At 36.0% G+C, this 27,260-nt stretch overlaps 1 protein-coding gene and 1 long non-coding RNA gene across 3 annotated transcripts in view; both read left to right on the top strand.

Moving 5' to 3' along the window:
• Positions 1 to 498: 498 nt before the first annotated feature.
• On the top strand, positions 499 to 7,840 carry LOC144214721 (solute carrier family 15 member 1-like). Its single transcript, XM_077743383.1, has 22 exons — positions 499 to 528; positions 695 to 779; positions 929 to 1,070; positions 1,147 to 1,266; positions 1,338 to 1,437; positions 2,502 to 2,592; positions 2,675 to 2,758; positions 2,938 to 3,020; positions 3,120 to 3,206; positions 3,479 to 3,568; positions 4,213 to 4,257; positions 4,336 to 4,368; positions 4,445 to 4,533; positions 5,080 to 5,161; positions 5,257 to 5,373; positions 5,448 to 5,588; positions 5,655 to 5,701; positions 5,773 to 5,880; positions 5,967 to 6,081; positions 6,171 to 6,308; positions 7,415 to 7,522; positions 7,607 to 7,840. Exons 1-22 carry the CDS (start codon positions 511 to 513, stop codon positions 7,838 to 7,840), a joined length of 2,157 nt encoding a protein of 718 aa, XP_077599509.1. The 5' UTR covers positions 499 to 510.
• Positions 7,841 to 17,822: 9,982 nt separating this feature from the next.
• Positions 17,823 to 27,260, top strand: part of LOC144196581 (uncharacterized) — a 75,937-nt gene continuing 66,499 nt past the window's right edge. For both annotated transcript variants that reach the window (XR_013326357.1, XR_013326358.1), the window contains exons 1-2: positions 17,823 to 17,959; positions 18,052 to 18,154. This is a non-coding gene — a long non-coding RNA (uncharacterized LOC144196581). The remainder of the gene's footprint in view (positions 17,960 to 18,051; positions 18,155 to 27,260) is intronic.

Below are 27,260 nucleotides of genomic sequence, written 5' to 3'. Positions count from 1 at the left end.
CATAGTATTTTATTTTTTACACTTAATTATGTATGTATTTTGAAATTTGATTATCTGGATAATATGTTAGGTGAAGTGCTAACCTACGGGTTCATTTCACATATGAACATTTCTGGCTTGCACACTCATACTGCAATAAATCAGCCAGTATATAACGATCCTTATCTGAAAATTTAGCCTTTAGCCTTGATAAGGTGAATACATGGCTCAACCACGTGCATTTTCACTTTGTGATTTGCACATAGTTGATGGGAGGTTATAAAAGCTCACCTTGCTTCCGCTGACGCTTGACGTTTTAAGACATGTTTTTGTGAGGGATTTAAGCAGAAAGAGAATACAATCTCACCATTCACATTCAGCCATGACAGGTGAGTCCAATTTAAATGATCATTGATCTTAATTCAGCAGTATAAAATGTAGCATGGTAATTAAATGGGTACAATTATTATTGTATCCTTGCAAAAATTATAATAAAACTTGTTTTTTAAATTTATCACAGGTAAAGGTGAAATGGGGATGTCAAAGAGTGTAAGTGATGTATTACGTGTTACATAATGTGCATTTAAAAATAAATGTTTGAAATGTTTGATTTTTTACATTTTATACTCTTAGACAATTGTTTTTTTAGTTTTTAATTGGTACATAGCTGGCATTATTGAACTAGTAATAGAAATGAAATTGTTCCCTTTTACAGACTTTGATATGTGGCTTTCCAATTAGCATCTTTTTTATTGTGGTCAACGAGTTCTGTGAGCGGTTCTCGTTCTATGGCATGCGAGGTGAGTTTTTTTTCCTCTTTCTGACAGTTAAATCTCAAATTAAAATAAAACATACTCATGCAAGATATAATTAGACATAAGTGCTGAATGCAGGTGCAACTTGTCTGGGTTTTAAAGTCATCTTCCCCCTAACCCTTTCCTGTGAGCAGCTGTGCTAGTACTTTACTTAAAGTACTTTCTAAGGTGGGATGATGACTTTGCCACTACAATCTACCACACTTTTGTCGCTCTCTGCTACCTGACTCCAATCTTGGGGGCTATTGTGGCCGATTCGTGGCTCGGAAAGTTCAAGTGGGTCTCATGGATACTCATCTAATCCCAATCAGATTTCATGTTCCATAATGTCCTTATTCTTCCTTCCATGCAGAACTATTGTGTACCTGTCCATAGTATATGCATTAGGACAAGTGGTCCTGGCAGTCAGTGCCATCCATGACATCACAGACACCAACAAGGATGGCACCCCAGACAACATTAGTGTCCACGTGTAAGTCGCCTGGCGAGGTTTCACAAAGCTGCACAAACACGTGAAAATGACCAGTTGCATACTTCTTCCAGAGGTCTCTCCATGGTGGGTTTGATTCTCATAGCTGTGGGAACAGGGGGCATCAAACCTTGTGTTGCAGCCTTTGGTGGCGACCAATTTGAAGACCATCAGGTAGAGTTGTTTTTAATCATCAGTCCAAGCCAGATATGGGCAAACTACGGCTCACGGGCCACATCCGGCCCGCTAGGCGTTTTAATACGGCCAAATTATTATTGTTATTTTTCCCAAGATGGCGCCGTCATACGGAAGACAGTGGAAGTAGCTCTGTCCACTATTATTTGTTTTTTTCGTGTTTTACAATCCCTCTATCTTATCTTAAATTACATTTTAATATTTCTTAATACATTCCTTTTTACTTTACGTTGTACTTTATACTTTTTACTTTAATGATGAGTGATAAGTATGTTAATACTTTAGTCCTTTTTTCTGTTCATGTTTCATATGTACTGTTAACGGATGCACTTTTTTATATGTATCGAATCTTGTGCTGACCTTGCCCATCTGTCAAATTTTTAAAGTCAATGCGACCCCCCCGGGCCGAATAGTTTGCCCACCCCTGGACTAAGCCACAGTGTCAAATCATTTTCTTCTAATGCAGTTTAAAATGCAACATTCAAACATGAATTTTCAAAAACCACCTATCATAGTCAGGGTTACAAGGTTCTGGAACCTATTTCAGTGAAAGGCACACTACACCTTAGACTGGTCGCCAATCAACCATAAGGCACGCATTGAGACAACAATGCAAATAAATTATTTGATATTTCTGTGTAATGCAGATTATATATTCTTGAGATATTTAGTATGTACTGTTGGTGCTAAAAGGGACAGTATATCGTAATTAGGAGGACTTTTTTTTTTAAATTTGGGGACACACTGATTATAATTCAAATATCTCAAATTAATTAGGCTGCATCATTTTTTATTGAAGAATCATTTAGCCTTAAAGAACTGTCCTGTGTTTATCAACATGTTATCATAATTTTTATGATAGCTTTGGAGAGTGGGTGTGACTTATCTTAAGCTTCTCAGCAATTTTGCTTTCAGAGTTGTTAATTAACAAATATGAACATGTCTCATGTCTCTTGTGAACACTGTCCAAGGCCAAATACAAAGATTACCACATGTTGCGTAAAAATACTTCTTGACCTTTTGAAAATTCTGTCTCTTCACAGGAGAAGCAGAGAAGTACCTTTTTCTCCATTTTCTACCTGTCCATCAATGCAGGCAGTCTGCTGTCCACTGTTATTACTCCAATTCTCAGAGGTACTCCTATGAAGTAAAGGAGAGGAGAAATTATGGTACTGAATTAAAACATCATGTATTTTGTTTTTGTGTTGCATTGCAGCTCAGGAATGTGGGATTTACAGCAAGCAGAAATGTTACTCACTAGCTTTTGGTGTCCCTGCAGCTCTAATGGTGGTCGCTCTGAGTAAGAACCTATAAATTTATTCTTCTTGAGTTAGGTTATTCAACCATTATTAGTGGTTACGCGTTGTGACAAAATTGGATCAATGTTTTTAACTTGTTTTTGTAATTTGGAACACATTGAATAAGACGTCGCACTCAACAATTATTCTGTCTTTATAATGGCATGTTTTTTCCATGCAGTTGTATTCATTGTGGGAAGTGGAATGTACAATAAGACTGCTCCTCAAGGAAACATTTTAGTGAAAGTCTGCAGATGCATTGGGGTATGTGCACCTTTTTCTACAAGTCATAACATTTGAATAACTGGTTCAACACATTATTGTTGACTTTAAAATGAAAATAAAAACATTTCTTCTTTACAGTTTGCCATTAGTAACCGCTTTAAGCATCGTCATCAACAATACCCAAAAAGAAATCACTGGTTGGACTGGGCTGAAGAAAAATATGATGTAATATCAGAATTTTTGTATATAAATCACCATATCAAAATGAAAATGATTACTATTCCTGAAATTGCATGTTTAAAAAAAAACCCTGAAAACTCCAATGGAAAAAAAATGGTGTATTGGACAGCCGTCATTGGATTTTTCAGGGTATTTTTTTGCAATTTCAGGAAGTGTAATCATTTTCATGACTTTTGAGAGTACTCACTATGTCAAAAGTAAATACAGTTTTGTCATGAAATGTCATAATAACATCCTTCTTATGTTTGTGGTTGTAGAAACTTCTGATTGCCCAAGTAAAGATGGTAGTGAAGGTGCTGTTGCTCTATATCCCTCTTCCAATGTTCTGGGCTCTCTTTGACCAGCAGGTGAATAATACTATTTATCCCCCTACCACCATACACACTCTTTCTCATTCCTGTTTTACTGCAAAAAATAAGTACCATATTTTCACGACTATAAGGCGCACCGCAATATAAGGCACACCCTCAACGAATGACATTTTTTCCATATATAAGGCGCACTGTATTATAAGGCGCACTGTATTATAAGGCGCACTGTATTATAAGACGCACTGTCTAATTTGGAGAAAATTCAAGACTTTTAAGTGCGCCTTATAGTCGTGAAAATACGGTAATTGCTATTGCTATATCCAGGTATAAAGCACTCACTACACAGTCACCTCTAGAGCCAGCCATTGTTGATGTTTTGGATTTTTTTGTATAAAATATTGCTATATGATGGAAGATATCGTAAACTAAGATGGCATCTGCATATTTAACAGTATTGTTTCAGTTCAGGCGTTTGTATTTTTTTAATATCCGACAGTAGTGGTTTTTCATTTTTGGTTTTCTATTTTTTCCATATATAAGGCGCACTGGATTATAAGACGCAATGTCTATTTTGGAGAAAATTTAAGACTTTTAAGTGCGCCTTATAGTCGTGAAAATACGGTAGTTATGGAAGGTCTGCATGTCTATAGTGTTTAAAAAAATCCTTATGTACTTAACAGGGATCAAGATGGACGCTCCAGGCGACTACCATGAATGGTGACTTCGTAAGTAGTACTCAGTGATTGGAATACCCCCTTTAGTACCCACCAAATAATGCTTGTGACTCTTGTCTGTTTTGGTAGGGAATCCTTATCATCCAGCCTGACCAGATGCAGGTGAGCTTTTATATCGATAATCTAGTTATGATTTTTTTTTGTAACAAACTAAGAGAGTGTAATATGTTCCCGGCAGACTGTCAACCCGATCTTGATTCTGGTTATGGTGCCCATTGTGGACAGCTTGCTCTACCCACTCATCGCCAAATGCAAATTAAACTTTACGTAAGTGTCACTGTTATATGGATGACTTATGAACTTTATTCATCCCGCATTCGGGAAATTTTGTTGTCACAGTAGTAAGATTCCATGCCTATTGTGTCCACTGGGGTTCGTCCTCTTTGAGAAGAAAGATTGTTTACCAGAAGGTTTTTGTACATAAGGCCCATGACCTAACATTGTTCTAATTTGCTGTCATTTATTCTACTACTACTACAGTCCATATAAACATGTACATGTACAACATACACTTATACAACTCACCCTCAAGAGAATTTGTTCTTATGATTCAAATGTTTACAGCTTATTTTGCAAAACTTTCATGTTGTGTCAATTTTTTTGACTTTTTACCGACCTTTAAAGTTCAAAACAACTGAACAGCATTTCGGGTTTTTTTTTAACTTAAGGACCACTAGAGGGAGCCATGTAACACACATGATAATGATGATTCTTAACATTTTGAGAATCCATTTTTTTTAGCTTGCTACTGGTCATGAACAGGAAAAGAAGATGGATGACTATGAATGTATTTAATTTGTCACATTATTGCAGGCCGTTAAAGAGGATGACAGTGGGGATGTTCTTTGCTGCTCTGGCATTTGTTGCTGCAGGCCTTCTCCAGATCCAGATTGATGTAAGAATGACACCTGACACACATGCATAGGATACAATATATTTTCAAGGGCTGCTCTCACACATATCCCCATATTTTTCCCTTTTTGCTTTAAGGAAACGCTGCCCATATTTCCTACAAGTACCGAAGGCCAAGCAAAGTTCCTCAACATGCTGAATAAGCCATTGGACATCAAAGCTGGGTCACATTCCTTTAAATTGGAGGCTTTCACGGTATTTAAAAATGTAGATGAGATATTCCATTGAAAACGAGCCACTTGACCAAGAGATGTGTTTAACTTTACCAGGCCAACAATGATTACTTGACCTTTGATGAGCCATTTATTCTTGAACTGGCCCCTAAAGATATTTATGTTGTCAATTTGAATAATGGATCTCGGAATACAATGGTCATTCTCCAGAATGGGACCAAACACTTACCTCTAAAGGTAAGGAAAACCAGCAAAGAAGGCAATCACTTGAATCTTATGTATAATGAAACCTACTTGTTACAGTTTCATGACGTCACAGTCAAACCGGAGCAAGGAGCTAATGCGATAAGGTAAGTAAATAAGCTCAACCTGAGATATTAATATGGTCATGTACTCAAATGAATGTGATTGCCTTCTGCAGATTTTTCAACGGCCTTGACTCACCTTTAAATATATCCATTGGTGATGCTGGTGTCAAATATGTTACTGCTTCAAACATGTCAGAATATTTTTCTGTGCCACAGGGAGAGTATGTGAGAAGTTGTATTTTCTATTTATTTCAGCTCATACAAGCGTAAATGCCCTTACTCTTGCTTTTTGTATTGTCACTATCAGTGCACAATTCTTGATCAAGACCAACACAGGAGACCAGTGTGTTTACAACAAGCATCTTGGCTTTGGCAGCTCGTACACCTTGATCATCCCACCCAATTTTCATTTTGGGCCAAATGTAATAACATATTTGATGGCACATGTGCACTTGGGAGACTTCTTTTCTACCAAGCTTGCGTATCAGAGTGATGTGTTTGTGTTCTCCAGTGTGAACAGGAAATCCGTCAAGTGAATGACATCGGAGAAAACTCGGTGCATATGGCTTGGCAGATTCCACAGTACTTCCTTATCACAGTAGGAGAAGTGGTCTTTTCTGTTACAGGCTTGGAATTCTCTTACTCACAGGTATTTTTCCTTGTGTATATATCAAAAGCAGCTCATATGTTACATCCAAGCCATACAAATGAAATAAAATAGATTGCATTTATGATGGTTATTAAACTAATATTTAAACATGATGACAAAACTTAAGCCAAGTGATGGATGGGTGACATAGTTGGTGTTAATGACGCATCATGCATAATAGTGGTTTAATTAGATTGCATTTTAACCCAAAACATTTAAGTTTTATAATATATTAAAACCATTTTACTGTTTATTTATCATCATTATTTGCATGGATCTGTGCGCGTAAACCTAAGCTATGAGGCTTCATGGTGGCATTCATTCAGCTTTGTTGAACTCACTGAATCAGCAGCACTTTGTAAACATTTTTTTCCGAAACCGGCTACAAGCTGATTATTTCCAACCCAGATGAAGTTTAAAGTTAATATAAACATGAAACAGCAATTACAGAACGTGTATTTCAAACTAACACAACATTGCCTTAAGAAAGCAGCCATGGCTTAAAGCAACGGTCATTAGCGGTTATAGCAGCAAAGCATGTAAGAGTAGCAAACACAGCACTTCTCTGCTGGCCTAAGAAATATTTGAATCATATATTATATTTTGTCCATCAGTACTTATTAATAATTCCAACTTGTCTGTTAGCTTACTTTTCATTGCTTTCCCCCCTAGTTGCACTGCTTCCAGATGTGTGTTTTCATATTGAAGCTTTTAACCAATCACATTTCAGCCATTATTTGTTGCCAGGGTCAGAAATCTGCCTCAAGGCCTTCACAATCAGTTCTGCAGGCTCTGCTGCATTAAACAAGCGTCAATAAGACTGTTGCTTTAACCAATCAGAATTCGATTTGGTGATACCTAAGCCATTTCGCAGGTTGTTTTTGATTATTTTTAATGTGTCGCAGCTGTAGATGGAGTAGTTTTTATAGCCATAAAATAGTTTGAAGGTTGGATTGAAGGCGTCGCTAGAAAATGCACGGACCGCCACTGCTACATACTAATAATAAAGAACCCGAGCGAGTACCTTACTGTGATTTCATGTAAAGACTTTATATTTGAAAGCTTATTGTTCAAATTAGAATGATAAAATCTTAACTTCTTACCAGGCACCCAGTAACATGAAATCAGTGCTCCAGGCTGGTTGGCTGTTAACAGTTGCTGTTGGTAATATCATTGTGCTCATTGTTGCTGAGGCAGCAACTCTTGAAGATCAGGTGGGTGTCTTATTATGTTGTCTTAAATAATTAATAATAATAATAATGTATTCACCGCACTAATATTCATTTTATATTGTTCAGTGGGCCGAGTACATTCTCTTTGGATCCCTGCTGGTGGGAGTGTGTATCATTTTTGCTATTATGGCTCATTTCTACACATACACTGATCCAGCCAAGATTGAAGCTCAGTTCAGTGAGTCTAATGATAAGCAAAAGAAGATGGACAGAAAGGACTCCTTACAATGTAGCAATGAAAAAAAGAGTTCTGATTCCAGTTCTGATGTTGAGGAAAATCTTACACAGACACAGATGTAGAGAAAAAAAACCCACAGTATTTACCGTCTTTTTATTTCAAGGCTGCTTGGTCCTGTGTTTCTTGTTAAATGTTTGAACCGACTTTTGATTTGTGTTGGGCAACATGATTATTAATTTATAGAAAGTTGGTTTCCATGCAGGTGTACAGACTGCATTTATTTTTTTTTCTGTTACGGTTAATTCATGACATCACAACATGGCTTTTTTTTGCACTATGTTGAAGCAAATTGTTGCCATTTGTGTTTTTTGTTTGTAATAGACGGCATATGGGGTTGTAGGAAAGACATTATGTTGTAATTGTTCAGAATTTATGGCACTAATTTATTTCACAAATTGTCTTTTTCAGGAGAAATAGTTTTTTTTCCCAATGTAACGTAATTCTTTTTTTTTTCAAACAAAAAATAATTCGTGTTGCATTTGTATATGATAAAGTAAAACCCACGCAATCCTTGTGGTGAATGATAATGACTGAATGAATGAAAACAAGACCCCTTTTTTGCCGCCTCCCAGCTGTCTTTAAAAACAAAATTATCTTTAATATCCGCTCCGCAATTGTGTGATTGTATGGAAGAATGAATCAGTGCACTCTGCTCTTGTCAGCTTCAGAGGAAGAACCCGATCTTTCATACAAGCTCACGGCTTTTTATGGATCCATGAAAGCAATCCATTGTCATAGTTTTGGCGCAAAAACCACTTACTTTTGGTCAAGAACATAGGTTGTTTACAAGATACGCGGGAGCTTAAATAAGCGAGTTATACAGTTCATTTTAGGGCATTAGACATTGCTTATATTATGGATTCATTTAGGCATAAATCCAAAATATTCCTTCCTTTATGTAGTTTTTAACTACAAACCTAATAACACAGTTCCAACGTTCGAGCACATCACAGAGTTCAGTTGTTCTTGACTTCCGATGCTGGTCGGTCTTGACGAATGTTTTAGGAGGGATGTTTCCACTTTACCGCCACCTAGAGGATTATTGCGCCTCTGTAAAACCAGCATCTGGGGTCCCCATGGTCCATTTTCTTCCATCACCCGCCAATGATCAGTACAATGTCTTATAGGGTCCTCTCAATTGTTGCTTGTCACAAATGTGCCTTGAGTCCCACAATTGAAGTTAAGTCATCTTTGAAAAGTTGAACAGATGCATACCTGTCAACCTCTGCTGATAACTGCCCTTATAAATGATTATCATTCCCCATACAAACCCCCAAAAAAACTTACAAACACTGTACGACGCATGTTTACTCGAGGAAACTCGTTTCTTACTAGGTGGCTGCTCCATGCTTGCTTCCACGATATTTACTCTATGTATGCGCATGTCATCCTTTATCGATATTGCCGTACGCACCGCTAAAAAAAATACATACGATTGAGGATAATTTTTGCTGGTATCCTGTGACAATAGTAACGATCGATGACAGTAGCGTTGAGACTATCTGAATTTTTGCCAAAACGGTCTTGTTGAGATCGGTTTTCATAAATATTGGCGATTTTTAAAAATTAAAAAAAATTCCCCCTACAAAAGTCGGTGTACGGCGTACATGATTTGAAATGGTAAAAAACGTATAAAATACGTATAAAACGTACAAGTTGACAGGTATGCAGATGTATTAATAATTGTGGCAATCAACACTTTCAATACCAGCTGCCGTCAATCACAAGGTAGGTATTGTTCAGCAAGTAAGAGCCTCAATGTTTGATTTAAAATAATAATAACAATGTTTACTTACTTGCCATAGCATGGACATTACAAGAGACCAATCACTACTTCTTATAAATAGCTTTGTTTTTATGGTCAGAATGTAATTTATTAGCATTCTAATGGGCCTGCTTCCCTGACTCAAGTGGACTCAGTAATCAGGGAGAACAGCAGGCTACTCAGCACATTTTCCATGATAGATCACAACGATCAGAGTGTTGAACCTTACTTTTCTTTTTATCAGGACATTCTCTTCTGTGCCGGCAACATAGTTATCATCATATGTACAGATATTATTCTACAAATAATAGAGTGGCCTGTCAAATAGACTCATGCTCAGTACACTTTCAACACAAATACTGTCAATGAAAATTAGCACTCTTATTGATTTGTCGACTTTACATCTACAGTTTTTATATCGTGGTTTTAGCCTCTGTACACGGTAAGTAGGTAGGTTTTCATCTTTTCGCACTGCTTCTGCTTGCTAGTCTTATGCCTGGCAAACAAATGTTGGGTAGTTCTTCATCAAGACCTCATTGGTCACGCCGTTCATGTCTGGTTGGTGTGTTTTCCGCTGGGACAATGTATCTGTAACAACCATACAAGAGTAACAAGATAAGGTGAGTAAAGGGGTATTTCTTTCTCTTAGCACAGAACACTAATGAACTCCTGTCATGTGATACTGAGAGTTTAAACCAGACATGGGCAAACTACGGCCCGTTGGCCACATCCAGCCTGCTAGGTCTTTTAATCCGGCCCGCCGACGTTGTCCAAATATTGTTTTTATAAATTTTTTAACTTTTCATTTTTACTTTTTTTTGTTTTTCCCAAGATGGCGTCGTCACGCAGAAGCCAGTTGCAGTAGCTCTGTCCACTCTTATTTGTTTTTCGTGTTTTACAGCCCCTCTATCCTTTTTTAAATAACATTTTAATATTTCTTAACACATTCCTTTTTACTTGACTTTGTACGTTATCCTTTTAATTTAATAATGAGTGATGAGTATGTTAATACTTCAGTCCTTTTCTTTTGTTTAAGTTTCATATGTACTGTTAACGGATGCACTTTTTTTATATGTATCGTATCTTGTGCCCCCCGGCTCGAAAGGTTTGCCCACCCCTGGTTTAAACAAATGTGACAGTTTGTTCAGGTGTTGGACCGCATGCACTACATATACCGATACTGTATGTGTACAGTACACAGATAAAAAGTACAAATGAAGTGTAGCATCCATAAGTAGGAACTATACTGTGAGAATGATCTAGCAGCAGCTTAGTGCAAAATCAGTTGTCTCTTTCTCAGGCTGCAGCTGGAGTCAAAAAAAAAGTTTTCAACAATAGTTACTAGATTCAAAAAGTTCATTTGAGGAGATATTGTCTTTTTATATTACAGAGTTTGAGCAGAGCACACAATTGGCGGCGGAAATTTGATAGTTTTGGGCCAATACGTGCTGTTGCAAGATTAGCAGAATTATTAAAGGTGCCTACATATTATTCCCGGATCACATTCCAACTTCAACTTGGCAAATTGGCTCTGTGTTATGGTATGATATGAGCCATGAATGCTAATCATCAAGCGGCATATGAGGCCAACATACAATACTGAATGTACACCCATCTTATGTTTATAAGTAGCAAAAACAATCATTGGAGGGTGAATCAACCATGAACTTTCCTTTAATATTATAGGCACATGAACACCAACTCCTGATGAATAAGGTTACCTTGACGACTCTCCCTTTTAAATATTCTATGCCAGTCAAACCCATTTGACGTTTCTTTCAGCTTCCCTATGGCGAGTGTAGGGTTTCACATCTTTTGTGTGTCTGGTGATCTTTTGTCTAACCTCACCTCTTAAGTTAATTAGTAAAGCAGAGTGATTTTTGCCCCATTCATATTAAAAGTAGTTAAATTAGTTTTGCAATTTTTAAAGAATGTTAAAACATGATGTGATCTTATGTCTGTGGTATATTTCTGTGTATGTACATACATATATATTTCAGCAACACGGTTACTATATTTTCACGACTATAAGGCGCACCGCATTATAAGGCGCACCCTTAATAAATGACTTTTTCTATATATAAGGTGCACTGTATTATAGGGCGCACTGTATTCTAAGGCGCACTGTATTATAAGGCGCACTGTCAAAATTTGAGAAAATTTAAGACTTTAGTGCGCCTTATAGTCGTGAAAATACGGTAATTGCTATTGACTTCCAGGTATGAAGCACTCACAACACAGTCACCTCTAGAGCCAGCCATTGTTGATGTTTTGGAGTTTTTTTGTATAAAATCTTGCAGTGGGGAAGGAGCTATATGATGGAAGATTTTGTAAACTAAGATGGCATCTGCATATTTAACAGTATTGTTTCAGTTCAGGCGTTTGTGTTTTTTTAATATCCGACAGTGGTGGTTTTTCGTTTTTGGTTTTCTGTTTTTTTCTTCCATATATAAGGCGCACTGGATTATAAGGCGCACTGTCTATTTTGGAGAAAATTTAAGACTTTTAAGTGTGCCTTATAGTCGTGAAAATACGGGACTTATTTATATATTTATTCATGTATTTATTTATTAACTTACTATTAACTATCTATCTATGTGTAAAATGCCTTTCCTATTTCTGCATCCTCACCCTCTTGCTACTGCGACAAATAAATTTCCCGAATACGGGATGAATTAAGTTAACCCTAACCCAAATAACATACCTTTTGTATTATACCCTATATATTAAATCCTTTTTATATTATCTAACCTTTTTTGCCTGAACAAACTGGCACTTAGCTTTACTGCATAGCATGTCAGCAGCACTTTCTGAACATAGGAATAGGATATACATTTTTTACACAGTCTTACAAGTGTTCAAAAGCAATACCTAATTGACTAACCTAGTTTGAGCCATCAAAGCAATCTGTGTAAACTAAAGGTTAAAAAAAAGAAGAAAAAGAAGAGAGGACACTGAAGATGACAAGTGGGAAATCTAAAGTAGTACCTGCTGAAATCATCTCCCAAAGAGTGTATGAGGCAAATACGCAAGATACTTTGGCATGCGCTGATCCCCCCCCCCCCCTTCCCCACCCCCCATTGATTCATGGGTAATTACATGCCCTCTGGAGATGTAAAAAGCTTATATGTGAGAAGGTAATGAAGGAGGATATAAAAGAAGTCATCAAAAGGAATACTTAAAATAGGACCTACAGAAATCAAAAGATTTGCTGGGTGAAAAAAATAAAAACAGAAAGACTGCTGCTTGTGAAGAAGCCCTGCGGTAGTGGTGCTCTCAGTTAAACCACTCTATTTTGGACTATCTGGTGCATCGGTGTTTTTTTAATCAGGTCTGTGAGCTCACTGAGAGGGTGTGAATACATGGAAGGAATGGCTTTGGGGTAACAATTATATAATAGAAGCCATTTATGAAGGAAGAAATGTGTGCATTTGTTGACTTTGGATAATTCCCATGTCCAGATGTTTAAGTCAATTTCACAAATTGCAATTGAATTATTGTCCCTAACAACATTTCCGTACACTATATCAGGGGTAGGGAACCTATGGCTCGAGAGCCATATGTGGCTCTTTCCATGAATCTATGTGGCTCTCCACTAACCTGTGAGGTAAAATATGGAAATTACTAATGAGAGAGCCAAGTCCCGAATGCACCAATAGGAGCGTCACGTCGATACTGTGGCATTGAGACTAGCTCTAGCACCCCTTTAATCATAATTGAGTTTTTCATTACTCTTCTGAATGCATCATCTAATTAAACCTGATTGATTACCAACAGAATAACAATATTGTTAAAAGAAATCAGAGACTTTTTGTGATTATAAAATGGTGAAATGCAAAAAAAAAAATTATTCATAAAAATCATTTTTTTCGTATATTTTTACTTTTAAATTCTGAGAATGGCTCTTCAGAAATAATATTAGAAAATTACAATTGTTTATGGCTCTCTCTTTCAAAAAGGTTCCCAACCCCTGCACTATATTATGCAGACACCTCCATTTTGAATAAAAGTGTTTGCTAACTCAATTTAATGTAAAAATAACATTTCATTTCGTTTTCATTTAACACAATTGGTCAGAGTCAGGACGTTTATTCAACCTCGATAATGTTCTTATGGCAGGAAATCGTACACCGGTATAGGTTAGTGATTTCTTTTACAGCAATCCCATAGAAAAAAACAACAGGTTGAGGCAGAAGGGTTTGCAGTATGCAATATACCATTACACTCACAATATAAACATTTGTAGCAAAGGGGAAACTACAACCATCACAGCAAAAGCATAAAAGTTGCAAGTGAAACTGCATGACCTCTATTTTAGCTATGGCCAGAGAAGTCTGGTGGATCAGTCATCCTCTTGTACTGCTGGGTAAGATATATTTTATATATTGGTCTAGTATTTGTCAAATATGACGCCAAATATGATATTACTGTTGATGCTTCAATACCAATGTACGGCTCCCACTGATAGAATTTACCCAGAGTTGGTCAAGAGCACGCTTTTATTTAGTTCACCGTTTGTTTGGTGGTTGGTGAGCTGCTCTCTAGACTTTTTTAAACAATTGTAAAGCAAGTAGAGTATTGTGATACTCTGCTGTAGCATTGATTCATTCATTTTTCATACCACTTTACCTCGTAGGGGTCGAATGGTCGTTGAAGCCTACCGCAAATGACTCTGGGTAGGCTAATTATGTAGGCTTATACACACATTTACATAAGCACCCTTTGAAAACAGGAAAAAATCTTCCAAATGCACCTGTATTTGATTAAAATATGCGTGTTTGCTCAGCAAATGTAGTTTCAGTGGTATCGACGAATCGAGCTTTGGGGTTTTACTTGGATTCGGCTATCAAATTGACTCATCATCCTTCTAAAGTATCTCGGAGGCCAATTCCATCAAGAAATCAATGATTAATGGTTGCTGGCGCAATCATTTTGGGAGCAAGAGCATATTGATAGAAATGTCCCCCGAGTCGCCGGAAACACTTTGGCATCCTTAACAGCAGCAATGTCTTTAGTGGTCTGCTCAATATAATCAGACACAGTGATTTTGTGTTGTTCTGAGATACAAATGGGTATCTACACACTGTTTCCAAATATTAGGCATGTTTATTGTAGGTATTTTTACAGTATTTTCATCCAGTTCTTCCTGGTACTTCCCTTCACTAGCTATCACTCCAACATATATATATATATATATTTTTTTCACATATATACCAGGGGTCGGGAACCTTTTTGAAAGAGAGAGCCATAAACAATTGTTATTTTCTAATGTTATATCTAAAGAGCCATTCTCAGAATTTAAAAGTGAAAATATATGAAAATGCGATTAAAAAAAAATTCTTGCATTTCACCACTTTTTAATCACAAAAAGTCTCTGATTTCTTTTAACAACATTGTTATTCTTTTGCTAATCAATCAGTATTAATCAGATGATGCATTCAGAAGAGTAATTAAAAACTAAATTATGATTAAAGTGGTGCTAAAGCTAATCTCAATGCCACAATGTCGACGTGACGCTCCTATTGGTGCATTCGGGACTTGACTCTCCCACTAGTAATTTCCATTATTCACCTCACAGGTTAGTGGAGAGCCATATAAATCCATGGAAAGAGCCACATATGGCTCTTGAGCCATAGATTTCCTACCCCTGATATATACTATTAACATTGTGCTCAGCTTTTATAATAAAAGAAATATATTACATTTTATTCTAAACATGGATAGCCCATATAAAGGAAGATGCTAGTTTGAAAAACTCATTGACAATGCAAATCAATATCTAATTAAAAGCTGAACATTAAGGCGCTTGTGGAGGAGAATCAATACTACCTTGGAGATTATTTCTTCACCTGTCATTTGCATGCTTCCCCCGTAATGGTTCTTCACTTAGAGAATTTATTAGCATTTTTTTTCTTTTTTTTTTGGCCTTAAAGTCAGCACTTTTCTAAAGACTTAGACCAGCCTTGCACAGAGTTCATTATTCAGCCTAAGCTTTGTTGCATTTACACCCCAAAAACGTAATATTCCCTCTGAAGGAATCTTTTGTTTCAAATAAGTGCCTTTCTTTAAGTGCAATTCAAAGACAACGACTAGAACTTGAATAGCATCACAAATCATGGAAGTGATGCAGCAAACTTGTGAATAGTCATAGATTGAAAAGGGTCATTTAACATGCAATTTAAAAACAATATTTCAGCCAATTATTATCTATTTCTTTTTTTTTTTCAATGTAAAATTAAATAAGCTTTACAGTGTTCCCTCGCTATTTCACGCTTCAGCTACCGCGGTCTCAGAGCTTCGCGGATTTTTTTCAGGAAAAAAGTAAATAAAAAATTTAAAGATATTAAGTTAAAATTATAAATTACATCATTTTACAAGAGGTGGAAACAAAATATTCAATAAGAATTAGTAATTGCATCAAAAAAAAGACCAAAGAAATGGTCAATAACATGGTGAGAGTTCCGGAATCGCATTGATGACGTCATGGCTGTTTACAGGCACATCTTCACCGCCCAAAAAAACAATGTTCACAACTCCCAATAACGATGTTTCTTATGTGCAAAAAAACTGCAGAAGATCCTCCATCTGGACTACTATGATGTTTTTGCTTGGTGGTGCTTTTGTGCACGTGTTACACGTTTCTTTAAGCATTTTTGAAGGGGCACACCTACTTCGCGGATACGCAGCTATTGCGGGGGAGTCCGGTCCCCATTAACCGCAATAACCGAGGGAACACTGTATTTCAGCCAATTATGATCTTTTTCTTATTTTTTTCAATGTAAAATTGAAGAAGCTTCATATTGAAGTTAATTCCATTGAATATTCGTACAATTACCTGATTACTGGTGTGATTATACGTATACAAAGACACTGGGATTCATTCTCACATCGTAGGAATGTTAATTTTGAGTGCCTCTTGGACTTGACTGGTGTTGCAAGGACTCCCAATAATTCAAAAATGTCAATGGCCAGCTCATACATGAATGGAGCTGAGCTATGCCCCATTTGGACAGCTCCATTCATCAAGTACTAAAAGCGAAGTAGAAAAGATGCAGTCGGTCATCTCTCACACTGTCACACGGTGAGAGCAGGACGGTTTTCTGGAATTTGTTATTGTCTTACTCGCCCTGCCCCATGATATTGCCGCTGTAGGAAATAAATGACTAACTCATCTTTAATGATGAATACATCAATGATTTTTAACATGCAAGAACATCTGCGGCATAATTTGGAGTGAAAAACATTATAAAACATGAAGAAAAAAATGCTAAAGAGACGACTATACTAAATGAATGATTGAAAATTCCTTAAAAGTAAATTTTATTCGTGGAAAAACTTATTTTTCTGCTCATTGTGTTGAAAAAAACTCCACAAATTGTCAAAACAACTTGACAAAATAGTCAAGGACATTGAGGCGCAGGTATATGCATGAATATATGAATCCACTGATAAGACAAGAAGATAAAACAGCTTGTTTTTGTGTGCTATTTTTTGAGGGAAGGCTCTATAGTAGGCATTATTTTTACTCAACCAACAGCACCATGCTATACTATATATTTAATGCCAGTTCAAATATGTAGATTCAGGAAATCTAGTCCTTCTAATACAGTAATGGGCAAACTAAGGCACGCGGGCCACATCCAGCCCGTTAGGCTTTTTAATCCGGCCCGCCGTCATTGTCCAAAGTTTTTTTTTCCCAAGATGGCGCCGTCACGCGGAAGCCAGTGGCAGTAGCTCTGTTCACTCTTGTTTGGTTTCCGTGTTTTACAGCCCTTCTATCTTTTTTTAAATGACATTTTAATATTTCTTAATACATTAGTTTTTACTTTACTTGGTACTTTATACTTTTTACCTTAACGATGAGTGATGAGTATATTAATACTTGAGTCCTTTCTCTCTTTTTATGTTTCATATGTACTGTTAACGGATGCACTTTTTTATATGTATCATATCTTGTGCTGACCCGGCCCATCTGTCAAATTTTTAAAGTCAATGTGGCCCCAGGGCCCAAAAGTTTGCCCACACCTGTTCTAATAAGATCCCAAAATTGTATATTATAGAATATGGAGCAGTTATGACTTTCACCATAGATACAGTTAAAAGAAAATCCCCCTCCCTAAACTTTCTAGGCCAAATAAATAAAAAAAATGAAATTAGGATAACTACAATAGTGCAAAGGTCGCACCCTTGTGAGGATAAGCGGTACAGAAAATGAATAAAATAGTCCACAACAGTGTATGACTTTAAATTGGATCAAAACAAGTCACGCCCATACTGATGATTAATGCACACCCCTTTCAAAAACCCTAGACTATATTTCATCAGTGAATGTTGTTTGAAGATCACATTCCCATAACTTTTAAATTTTTGATAGAGAAGCAAGCATGTTTGCTAAAAAATCAAAACAAATATGCTGGTGAATTAACTTTTTCCTCATATATTTTCAAATGATCACATGATCAGGAAGCTGTCCACAACCCTCATAACGATTCCAATTATTTCATTCAGGTGTGTTGGTGGAGAGAGAGAGGTGCAAAACAAACTGGATAGGGGTGCTTGAGGACTGGATTGGGTTTTTTGGTGGATATATGGATTTCATTGCTAAGTAAAGGTAAGAATGGCTCTTTTTTTATACATAAAGAATGAAAATATGAGATTTTAAACAAATTGTGACTAGAAGGGACACATGTTTGCAAATTTGATTGATGATGTCAGTTCCCCTCAAGCCATGAGCCTCACTTAAATATGTAATACGCTTTACCTGTTGTTTAAAATGGCTGCCAAAAGTATTTCAATTGTGTACATTGGATGCAATTGCTTCAATAATTAAGCTGAATTGACAGAAAGTGTGCTGAATTCTGGGGTTCTCTAACTAACCCTTGTTTTTTTTGTTCTGCTACTCTCAGAAGTTTCATGAGCTTAGTCAGCACTTTTTACTTCACCCAAATTTTAATCACTGCTCTGTAATTTAAAAAAAAAACACATTCGAAAAGAACACATGGAAAGAAGGGAACACTTAAATTGTTCCAGTGTAAACAAAAAATATTCTATAATGTTAAATTACAGTACATTTTGTGTTTTCTTTGCTGTTTTACCCATGTATAACTTCAGATTGGAGAAAATGATTAGTTCTGTTTGAATTATTCATAGTATGGTATTTAGGTACAAGATTAAGATGAAGGGGAATGTTACTCGTGAGCAAGAAGAGGACATATGTCATTTATAGATGAAAGTGACAGCCGTGGTTGATATAGAAATGATTAATGTGCATCTGTGAAAGGAAGCATCAGTGGTAGACTTGTGCCTTTTGATAATATATTGATGAACATTGCCAAGGATAGATAGATATAGAGAGAGAGATGGATAGATATGGAGAGGGATAGCTGGCTGGTTGGATGGATGGATGACTAGATAAATGGATGGATAGTCTCAGTTAATGTTTACCAGACATGGCCACTATAATTAAAAAAAATCACGAAGTAGGGTCACCCCTATTGTAACCCCTTTTTTCTTCTTCAAGGCTGAGTCCTAGTAGAATTGCTTCTGCTTACGACTTTAAGCGTGGATTTTCACATTTTTATGCACTTTAAAAATATATATATATTTAACAATAACAGAAAAAAGTGAATTTGTGACAAAAAAATTGCAAAGAAGTGAATTAGTGACTAAATAAATTGTAAAGAAGTGAATTTGTGACAAAAAAAATGCAAAGACGTGAATTTGGGCAAAAAAAATTGCAAAGAAGTGAATTTGGGCAAAAAAAATTGCAAAGAAGTGAATTTGTGACGAAAAAAATTGTGAAGTGAATTTGTGACAAAAAGAATTGCAAAGAAGTGAATCTGTGACAAAAAAAATGCAAAGAAGTGAATTTGGGCAAAAAAAATTGCAAAGAAGTGAATTTGGGCAAAAAAATTGCAAAGAAGTGAATTTGGGCAAAAAAAATTGCAAAGAAGTGAATTTGTGACGAAAAAGAATTGCAAAGAAGTGAATCTGTGACAAAAAAATTGCAAAGAAATGAATTTGTGATAATTGAAGCCATGATAAGAGACATTTTAAACACTGTACAATGGATAATGTACGTTTTTGGGACAAGCGTGGGGAGAAGATGCAAACTTTACAAAGAAAGATAGGAACTATCTGACTTTTAACCTTAGGTTAGCCATAATGGTCAAAGTGGCTCTGTAAATACGCCTCTGTAAATACGCCTCTGTAAATATTCAATCCAGTAATGTGGTGGAAAAATATGCAATATAAAATTACTAATTATTATTCCGTGAGATTTCAGAAAATGAAAGAGAATATGACTATTCTTTTGCCTTTTTGTTCTCCATCATTTGTCACTCCACATTCTTTTGACAGACACACGCATAATCATTTTGGGTATGACCTTAACATTCTTTTAGTTCAGTGAGATTGCTTAAAATTGCCATTCTGAAAACAAATAGGTATCAAACTTGATAAATATTGCTATAGCAAAGCCCTTGAACAAATGTTGAGTAACGTAGCGGCACACTGATGTTGCTCAAATCATCTTCATGCTATGCACAAGGGGTCATTTACATTGCAAAGGGAGTATAAAAAAAAAAAATCTCAGCTCAATCTTTCCCACTAAATTACCCTGGCAGATATCAAACAGTCATTGAGCCGAGTGATAATTGTAGCTGCCAGGCGCAATACTCACTAGGTCATCTCCAGAGAGTCTGGCTGCCATAAAGAAATGATCACCACTCCAAACCACCTCTCCATTTTCCCTTTGCTTTTAAAGAATATAATTAAATATATTTAACAAAAAAAATGATAAAATGAAATAAAAATGTTCAGCCTGAGGGTTGCCGGTTTGATAGCAAAGTACCCTATGGCTAAATGTACTGATAATCACAGGTGTGCTGGAATATGACTGGATAACTCAATATGCCATATGGATTGTTCATTCTTCAAAATTAATATAATTTTTGTTTTGATATTGAGTCATAATAAAGCTCTTAGAGATTTAGGTACATCTGTCAAGTGCAGTTACAAATCTTGCTCATCTTTGAATTTTTTATTTACAAAGATTGAAATTAAACCAGTTTAGGATGGATGTAAAATAATGATACATTTTTTAAAATTATGTATTTTTTTTTACATTTTATTTATTTTTATTTATTATTGTTTTATTTTTTTAAATTTTATTTATTAATTTGTTTAAATTTTATTTATTTTTATCTTTTTAAATTGTATTTATTTTTTTAAATTTTATGTTTTTTTATTATTTTAAAATTTTATGTATTTTTATTTTTTAAAATTTTATTTATTTTTATTTTAATTTTATTTATTTGTATTTTATTTTTTTACGGTGATGGCAGTTTAACACTTTTAACCCGAAGTTAATTTATGTGCTTTGGACAAAACAAGCAATTATAGTATACATGTAAAGATAATACTTTACCAATATCTTATTAGTTTTCTTGTTGCTTACAATGATATTGACTTGCTATACTTTTAGTAACATGCATGAATGTAACTGTGGATTTCATAGCAAAGGTTGTAGTCATTGGCTACATTTACAGTCAGACAATGTAGTATATGAATTCACATGAGCAAGTGTACAGGGTTCTAAATCCATTGGCATACATATTCCTTTGCAACGTCTGACGCATGCCAATTTAATCTTGGATAGAGAATGTCATGATTTAAGTCGTTTACAATTTTCACCAAATCCCGCTAACACATGTTTACTCCCACTACACACTTCTTTTTGATGAATCAAAACATGGTCAATTTAGACTTGTGAACACAAATTATTCGGATGCTCTTTGATACAAAATTCTATCACCGAGGACAACTAGGATAAGCAGCAGGTGGGCAAATAGGGGATGCAGTTTTTTTGTAAGATGCTCGTATGCCAATCAGCAGGAAGCCAAGACCCTAAAATTGAAAGAGAGCTTGCATGTCATCTGGTGGGATGGACTCTCCAACCTATATATTTATACTGTATTTTCACGACTATAAGGGGCACCGCACTATAAGGCGCACCCTCAATGAATGACATTTTTCTATTGTATTATAAGGCGCACTGTATTATATGGTATTATAAGGCGCCCTGTATCATAAGGCGCCCTGTCTATTTTGGAGAAAATTTAAGACTTAAGTGCGCCTTATAGTCGTGAAGATACGGTAATTGCTATTGACTTCCAGGAATGAAGCACTCACTCCACAGTCACCTCTAGAGCCAGCCATTGTTGATGTTTTGGATTTTTTTGTATAAAATCTTGCAGTGCAGGAGGAGCTATATGATGGAAGATGTTGCAAACTGAGATGGCATCTGCATATTTCACAGTATTGTTTCAGTTCAGGCGTTTTTGTTTTTTTTTCATATCCGACAGTGGTGTTTTTTTTGTTTTGGGTTTTCTGTTTTTTCCATATATAAGGCGCACTAGATAATAAGGCGCACTGTTTATTTTGGAGAAAATTTAAGACTTTTAAGTGCGCCTTATAGTCATGAAAATACGGTAATTGATTTCGCCTATTATTTGTATTGTGAAAAAAACAGACTGTTTTCAAAGTTATTGGATGGACTCGGTTCTGAAATGATTTTTTTTTTCAGACACCCTACCGATGGGATCCGTTTAAAAAAATATATATACCCCCGCTTCTTTCTCCTTTACATATATAAATTGATTATATGAGAGCAAAACTCACCTATATGACACTCGGAAAGAAATCCAGCCAACTGCCAGGGTAAAAAGTAGAAAGTAGAATCGCTTGAAGAATGACATTCTTTGCATTTTCAAACCCAACATTCCAGTGAAAATACACAAAATAAGATATATTAATCTATGAATTATGATATTAAGTGGCATCTTCAAAACAGCTGTTTTGCTGACAATTAAAACTAATACATTAAAACAATGTTTGAAACACTAGTTTTTGTGTTATGTCTCTAATTTACTGTTTAATTATTATCATAAAGTTTTCATGTTCCAAAACAAACTAGCCAGATTGGAGAGAAATACTCTGGAACTCACTCAAGTATTATCTTTATTAGTCAGAGTCAAGTGACATTTAATTCCCATACAACATTTCTGCTTCTTTATTGGTTGGGATTTGTCATTTTTTGGGTTCTGCTTGTGAATGGACCAATCATCCACCTATTTAAAAACAAATAAATGGCCTTTTATGTTAAATTTTATTTCTTTTTTTACAAACTTTCATTTTATTTTGAATCCCAGTGATCAACAATACATACATAGCTTCAGTACCTAATACACGACTTACAAAACTGTTAATTTCTTTTAGACATAATAGCAATTAACCTTGGAGCAGGAAAGCAAAACCTTTCCTACATTCAGGCTCTCAAAGTCATTTGCACCTTTACAATATTGGCCAGTCAAGTAGTTTGAGCCTTAAGATCACACCAACCGATTGGAACATGTGGTTAATAGCTCTCTAGGCTTGTCAATAATTGTACCGAAGGAGCAAGGAGAGCCTCGGAATGGTTTGACAAAGCACTCTTAGGACCAGAAACTTTCTGTCTCTCTGATCCTATCATCAGTCTATAGCTCAACTCTAGCTTGTCATGTCTAATCTATTTTATGTGCAGAGTGCTGTCACCTTTTAGATTTGTACTTTAACCAATATATCACCGAGCTGACAGAACGGAAAGAAGACTCGATTATACAGCATAATAGGAATAGAGCTCTAAATTCCATGGGCACATCAGCACTTGCTAATTCAGCATTCTAACCAAGCCTGAAACCAAACATCCATAGCGTTTAACTGCGCAATTTATTCACCTTGGTTGTTCTCCTCAGGCCAGTTGACTGAGGATCATGCGGCGGCGGCGGCATGTAAATGAAGGCCCTTTGGTGTCACAAGACTAAATGAGCCTTGTGGTTTTCGATCCCTATACACCTAAAACTTGACAGGCTATTCTGAATACTTGTGCTCTTTGGCCCTGAAGCCTTCTTATACATTTGCATGTGATTGATGTAGCATGTAATAGATTTACCGTATTTTCACGACTATAAGGCCCACTTAAAAGTCTTAAAATTTCTCCAAAATAGACAGTGCGCCTTACAATACAGTGCGCCTTATAATCCAGTGGGCCTTATATATGGAAAAAAAACAGAAAACCAAAAACGAAAAACCACCACTAGGTGATATTAAAAAAAACAAAAACGCCTGAACTGAAACAATACTGTTAAATATGCAGATCAGCCATCTTAGTTTACAAAATCTTCCATCATATAGCTCCTCCCCCACTGCAAGATTTTATACAAAAAAATCCAAAACATCAACAATGGCTGGCTTTAGAGGTGACTGTGTAGCGAGGGCTTCATACCTGGAAGTCAATAGCAATTACTGTATTTTCACGACTATAAGGGGCACTTAAAAGTCTTAAATTTTCTCCAAAATAGACAGGGCGCCTTATAATACAGTGCACCTTGTGATCCAGTGCACCTTGTGATCCAGTGCACCTTGTGATCCAGTGCGCCTTGTGATCCAGTGCGCCTTGTGATCCAGTGCGCCTTATAATACAGTGCGCCTTATATGTGGAAAAATGTCATTCATTGAGGGTGAGCCTTATAATGTGGTGCGCCTTATAGTCGTGAAAATACGGTAATCATTTATTGCCCTCTTATTTTTATATACTATACAATCATTCTTTGCTCAGATGACTAGAAAGATAGTGCAGTTTATTTTATCGAAACAACACTGTAGTGCAACATCAGGATTTCTACGAGAGATTTTTTTTGGCCTTTTCACACAAATGATGTTTAATTGCCATGAGCCAAAATGCTCTGCAACAAATATCAAACGGTGTCGATAAAAGCAAAGCACCTTGACTCAGAATTGCCCCAGCTGTCGAGTTCTTCCTTGGATCGTCTTCCTTTTTTGTTATTCTGTAGCTTTTTGTTGTTGTTGTTGTTGGTGTTTCTGTAGAAACTGTGGACATAAAAAAAACCTGTATTCTTGTCTTGCCCTGCATGAGAGTGGCAAAGTTAGAAAACAATTCTTGGAAAAAATTGCGTCAAGCTGTTAATTTCTATCACAAGTTGAGGTTTACTGTGCATGATAAATGAGGAAAATAATTAATATCTTAAGCCAAACACAACAGTTTCTGAACCCTTGCCAATATCATCAATTGGATAAATTTCCTTTTTCTTAATTAAAAGCGCCTTCATGTGATCCCTGCTTCAGGGGTAAAGCTAGCTTTTGATTTTTAGGTCTCTACTCAGGGGAAGCTACAGGCTTGGAACATTTCCATGTGAGTCTAAAATAAAGGGAGAACTTAGCTGGCACTGTGTAGACCAGGGGTAGGGAATCTATGGCTCGAGAGCCATATGTGGCTCCTTTGATGGGTGTATATGGCTCGGGAGCCATATGTGGCTCTTTTGATGGGTGTATATGGCTCGGGAGCCATATGTGGCTCTTTTGATGGGTGTATATGGCTCTCCGCTGTGTGGTAAAATATGGGAAGCGCTGGTGAGTGACCTAAGTCTCGAACGCACCGATGGGAGCCTCACGCTGGCACTGTGGCGCCAAAACTATTTTTATATCATAATTCTTCTTCATTAGACTCTTCTGCATGCATCTTCTCATTGATACTCATTGATTAGCAACAGTGAAATAATGTTCTAAAATAATTCTGACTTTTTTTTACTTTCAAAGTGTTGAAATGAATAATAAATGCTCACATTTTCATGTATTTTTACTTTTAAAATCTGAGAATAATGATAGAAAATATGGTTTTTTTTATGGCTCTTTTCGTCAAAAAAACATTTAGAATTTGCACCAATAATAAACTAACCTCTGTCTTGGTTCTTAACATGGATGTACCAACTTAGTCTTCGATCAAATTTTAATTTTCCACTAATAATAACTTGTTCATCAACAAATGAAACCCACAATATGTGAATATTAGTCATTCATTCATAAATTTCAGAACATCTCGTTTTTTTATTGTTCCTCAATGAACATGTATATCACTGTCTTAATATAAGAAAAGTATATAGAAAAACAGCGGTTCCCTTGCCCAAATGGCCATGCTCTCCAGTTAAAGTGTCTGAAAATGCCCTGAAAAGAAACCTGACAAATACATCTTAAACACAGTAATCCACGAAGCTAACAAGTCCTAAACAATAGAAGCTTTGCAATGATAAATTAAACGGTGAGTGGATTATGGCAAGCAGAGTGGAAAAACCTAACAAATAATCCGGCAAATATACCGTGTCTGTTCTGATTACCCCAGCACGGAAAGCACATCTGCTCTTGATCCAATCGATTTGATTTAATTAAATTTGAAGGTGAGGTCTTGCAAGACTGCAGTTGGGTAAATCTTTTCACACCTGGGCTACATCAAAACACAAAAGCTTAGACAAATCCAGGCCTTTGGGAAGAAATCTCTCCTGCTGTTCGTCTGTTTGCTTTGTTATTTTGTAAAGGAGAAAAAAAAAATCCAAATGTATGTACTTGAAGAACCTTTTTTTCTCCCATAAAATGTGATTAATAGCATTTAAAATAAAAAAAGATGAGCAATGAAATACGATGAAATGTATGGCTCCCAAGTCCCCAAAACTTGGATGGTAGGCTAATTAATTGGACACTCTACATTCACCAAAGTTCTGATAGTTAGAGTGAAAGGTTGTCTGACTTCATGTGCCCCACAATTGCCTAGCAACCGATTCACTGCTATAATTCGTAACGATAGGCTTCAGCACCTTGGCGACCTTCGTGAGGATAAGTGGCTTCGAACATAAATGAATGAATAGCAATGATAATGATAATACATATAATTTAGAAACATGACGTCACATGAAGATGACTGAGCAAGAGAGCAATTATCAAGCAGAGTGGGTAAACAAACCATTATTGCAACGCCGTATGCTTGCTATTTTTCAGTGGTGGGTCTGAGAAAAAAATATTTTTTAACAGATGGCAGACATTATTTGAAGATAGAACCCTATTAATACTCTTTCATTGCCAGATTTTTAGCATACACTCAGCATCTAGACCACGTGTGTCAAAGTGGCGGAGTGGGGGCCAAATCTGGCCCGCCGCATCATTTTGTGCGGCCCGGGAAAGTAAATCATGAGTGTCGACTTTCTGTTTTAGGATCAAATTGAAATGAAGAGTATAGATGTATATTAAATTTCCTGATTTCCCGCCTTTTAAATCAATTGTCATTTTAATCCATTTTTTCTGTCTTTTTAGTTCAAAAATCATTTTGTAAAATCTAAAAATATATTTAAAAAAAGCTAAAATACACATTGTTTTAGATCTTTAAAGAAATGAATATTCAGGGATTTTAAATCCAGTTCTTTTAATCCATTTATAAAAAATATATATAAATATTATATCTAAAATGGCCCACGTGAATTCAAGTTGACGTCAATGGCTTGCTTGAAAGAATTACAATACACTTATGATTAATGTATATATTTTTTAATGTGTTCGTCAATGTTCATGTTTTTTTTAGCATTCCAATTCATTTAAATTAGTATGGTTGCTTTGAGATATGTATTATATCCATCATAACCAAGTTAACTTGAACACTCAAGGCAACCCTCCAAATAAAAAGTGATAGTCAGGAATTACGATCAGAGTAGTTGACACTATACTCATTGGCAATCAGAGTTTACATCCACTTGATGCTCTGCTGATCATGAAAAACTAATCAAACAACAGATGCAGCCAACTGTTCATTATGGTTGTTATATGATAACGTTCACATT

Source organism: Stigmatopora nigra, chromosome 1 (assembly GCF_051989575.1).
Source record: "Stigmatopora nigra isolate UIUO_SnigA chromosome 1, RoL_Snig_1.1, whole genome shotgun sequence".
Lineage (NCBI taxonomy): Eukaryota > Metazoa > Chordata > Actinopteri > Syngnathiformes > Syngnathidae > Stigmatopora > Stigmatopora nigra.
This window is presented reverse-complemented; position numbering and strand designations above follow the sequence as displayed.

What these genes read in the sequence shown, in the direction of transcription:
- LOC144214721 (XM_077743383.1), top strand. An exon ending in ACCAATTTGAAGACCATCAG is followed by an intron (nt 1,438 to 2,501) that starts GTAGAGTTGTTT and finishes GTCTCTTCACAG; the next exon opens with GAGAAGCAGAGAAGTACCTT. An exon ending in TATTACTCCAATTCTCAGAG is followed by an intron (nt 2,593 to 2,674) that starts GTACTCCTATGA and finishes GTTGCATTGCAG; the next exon opens with CTCAGGAATGTGGGATTTAC.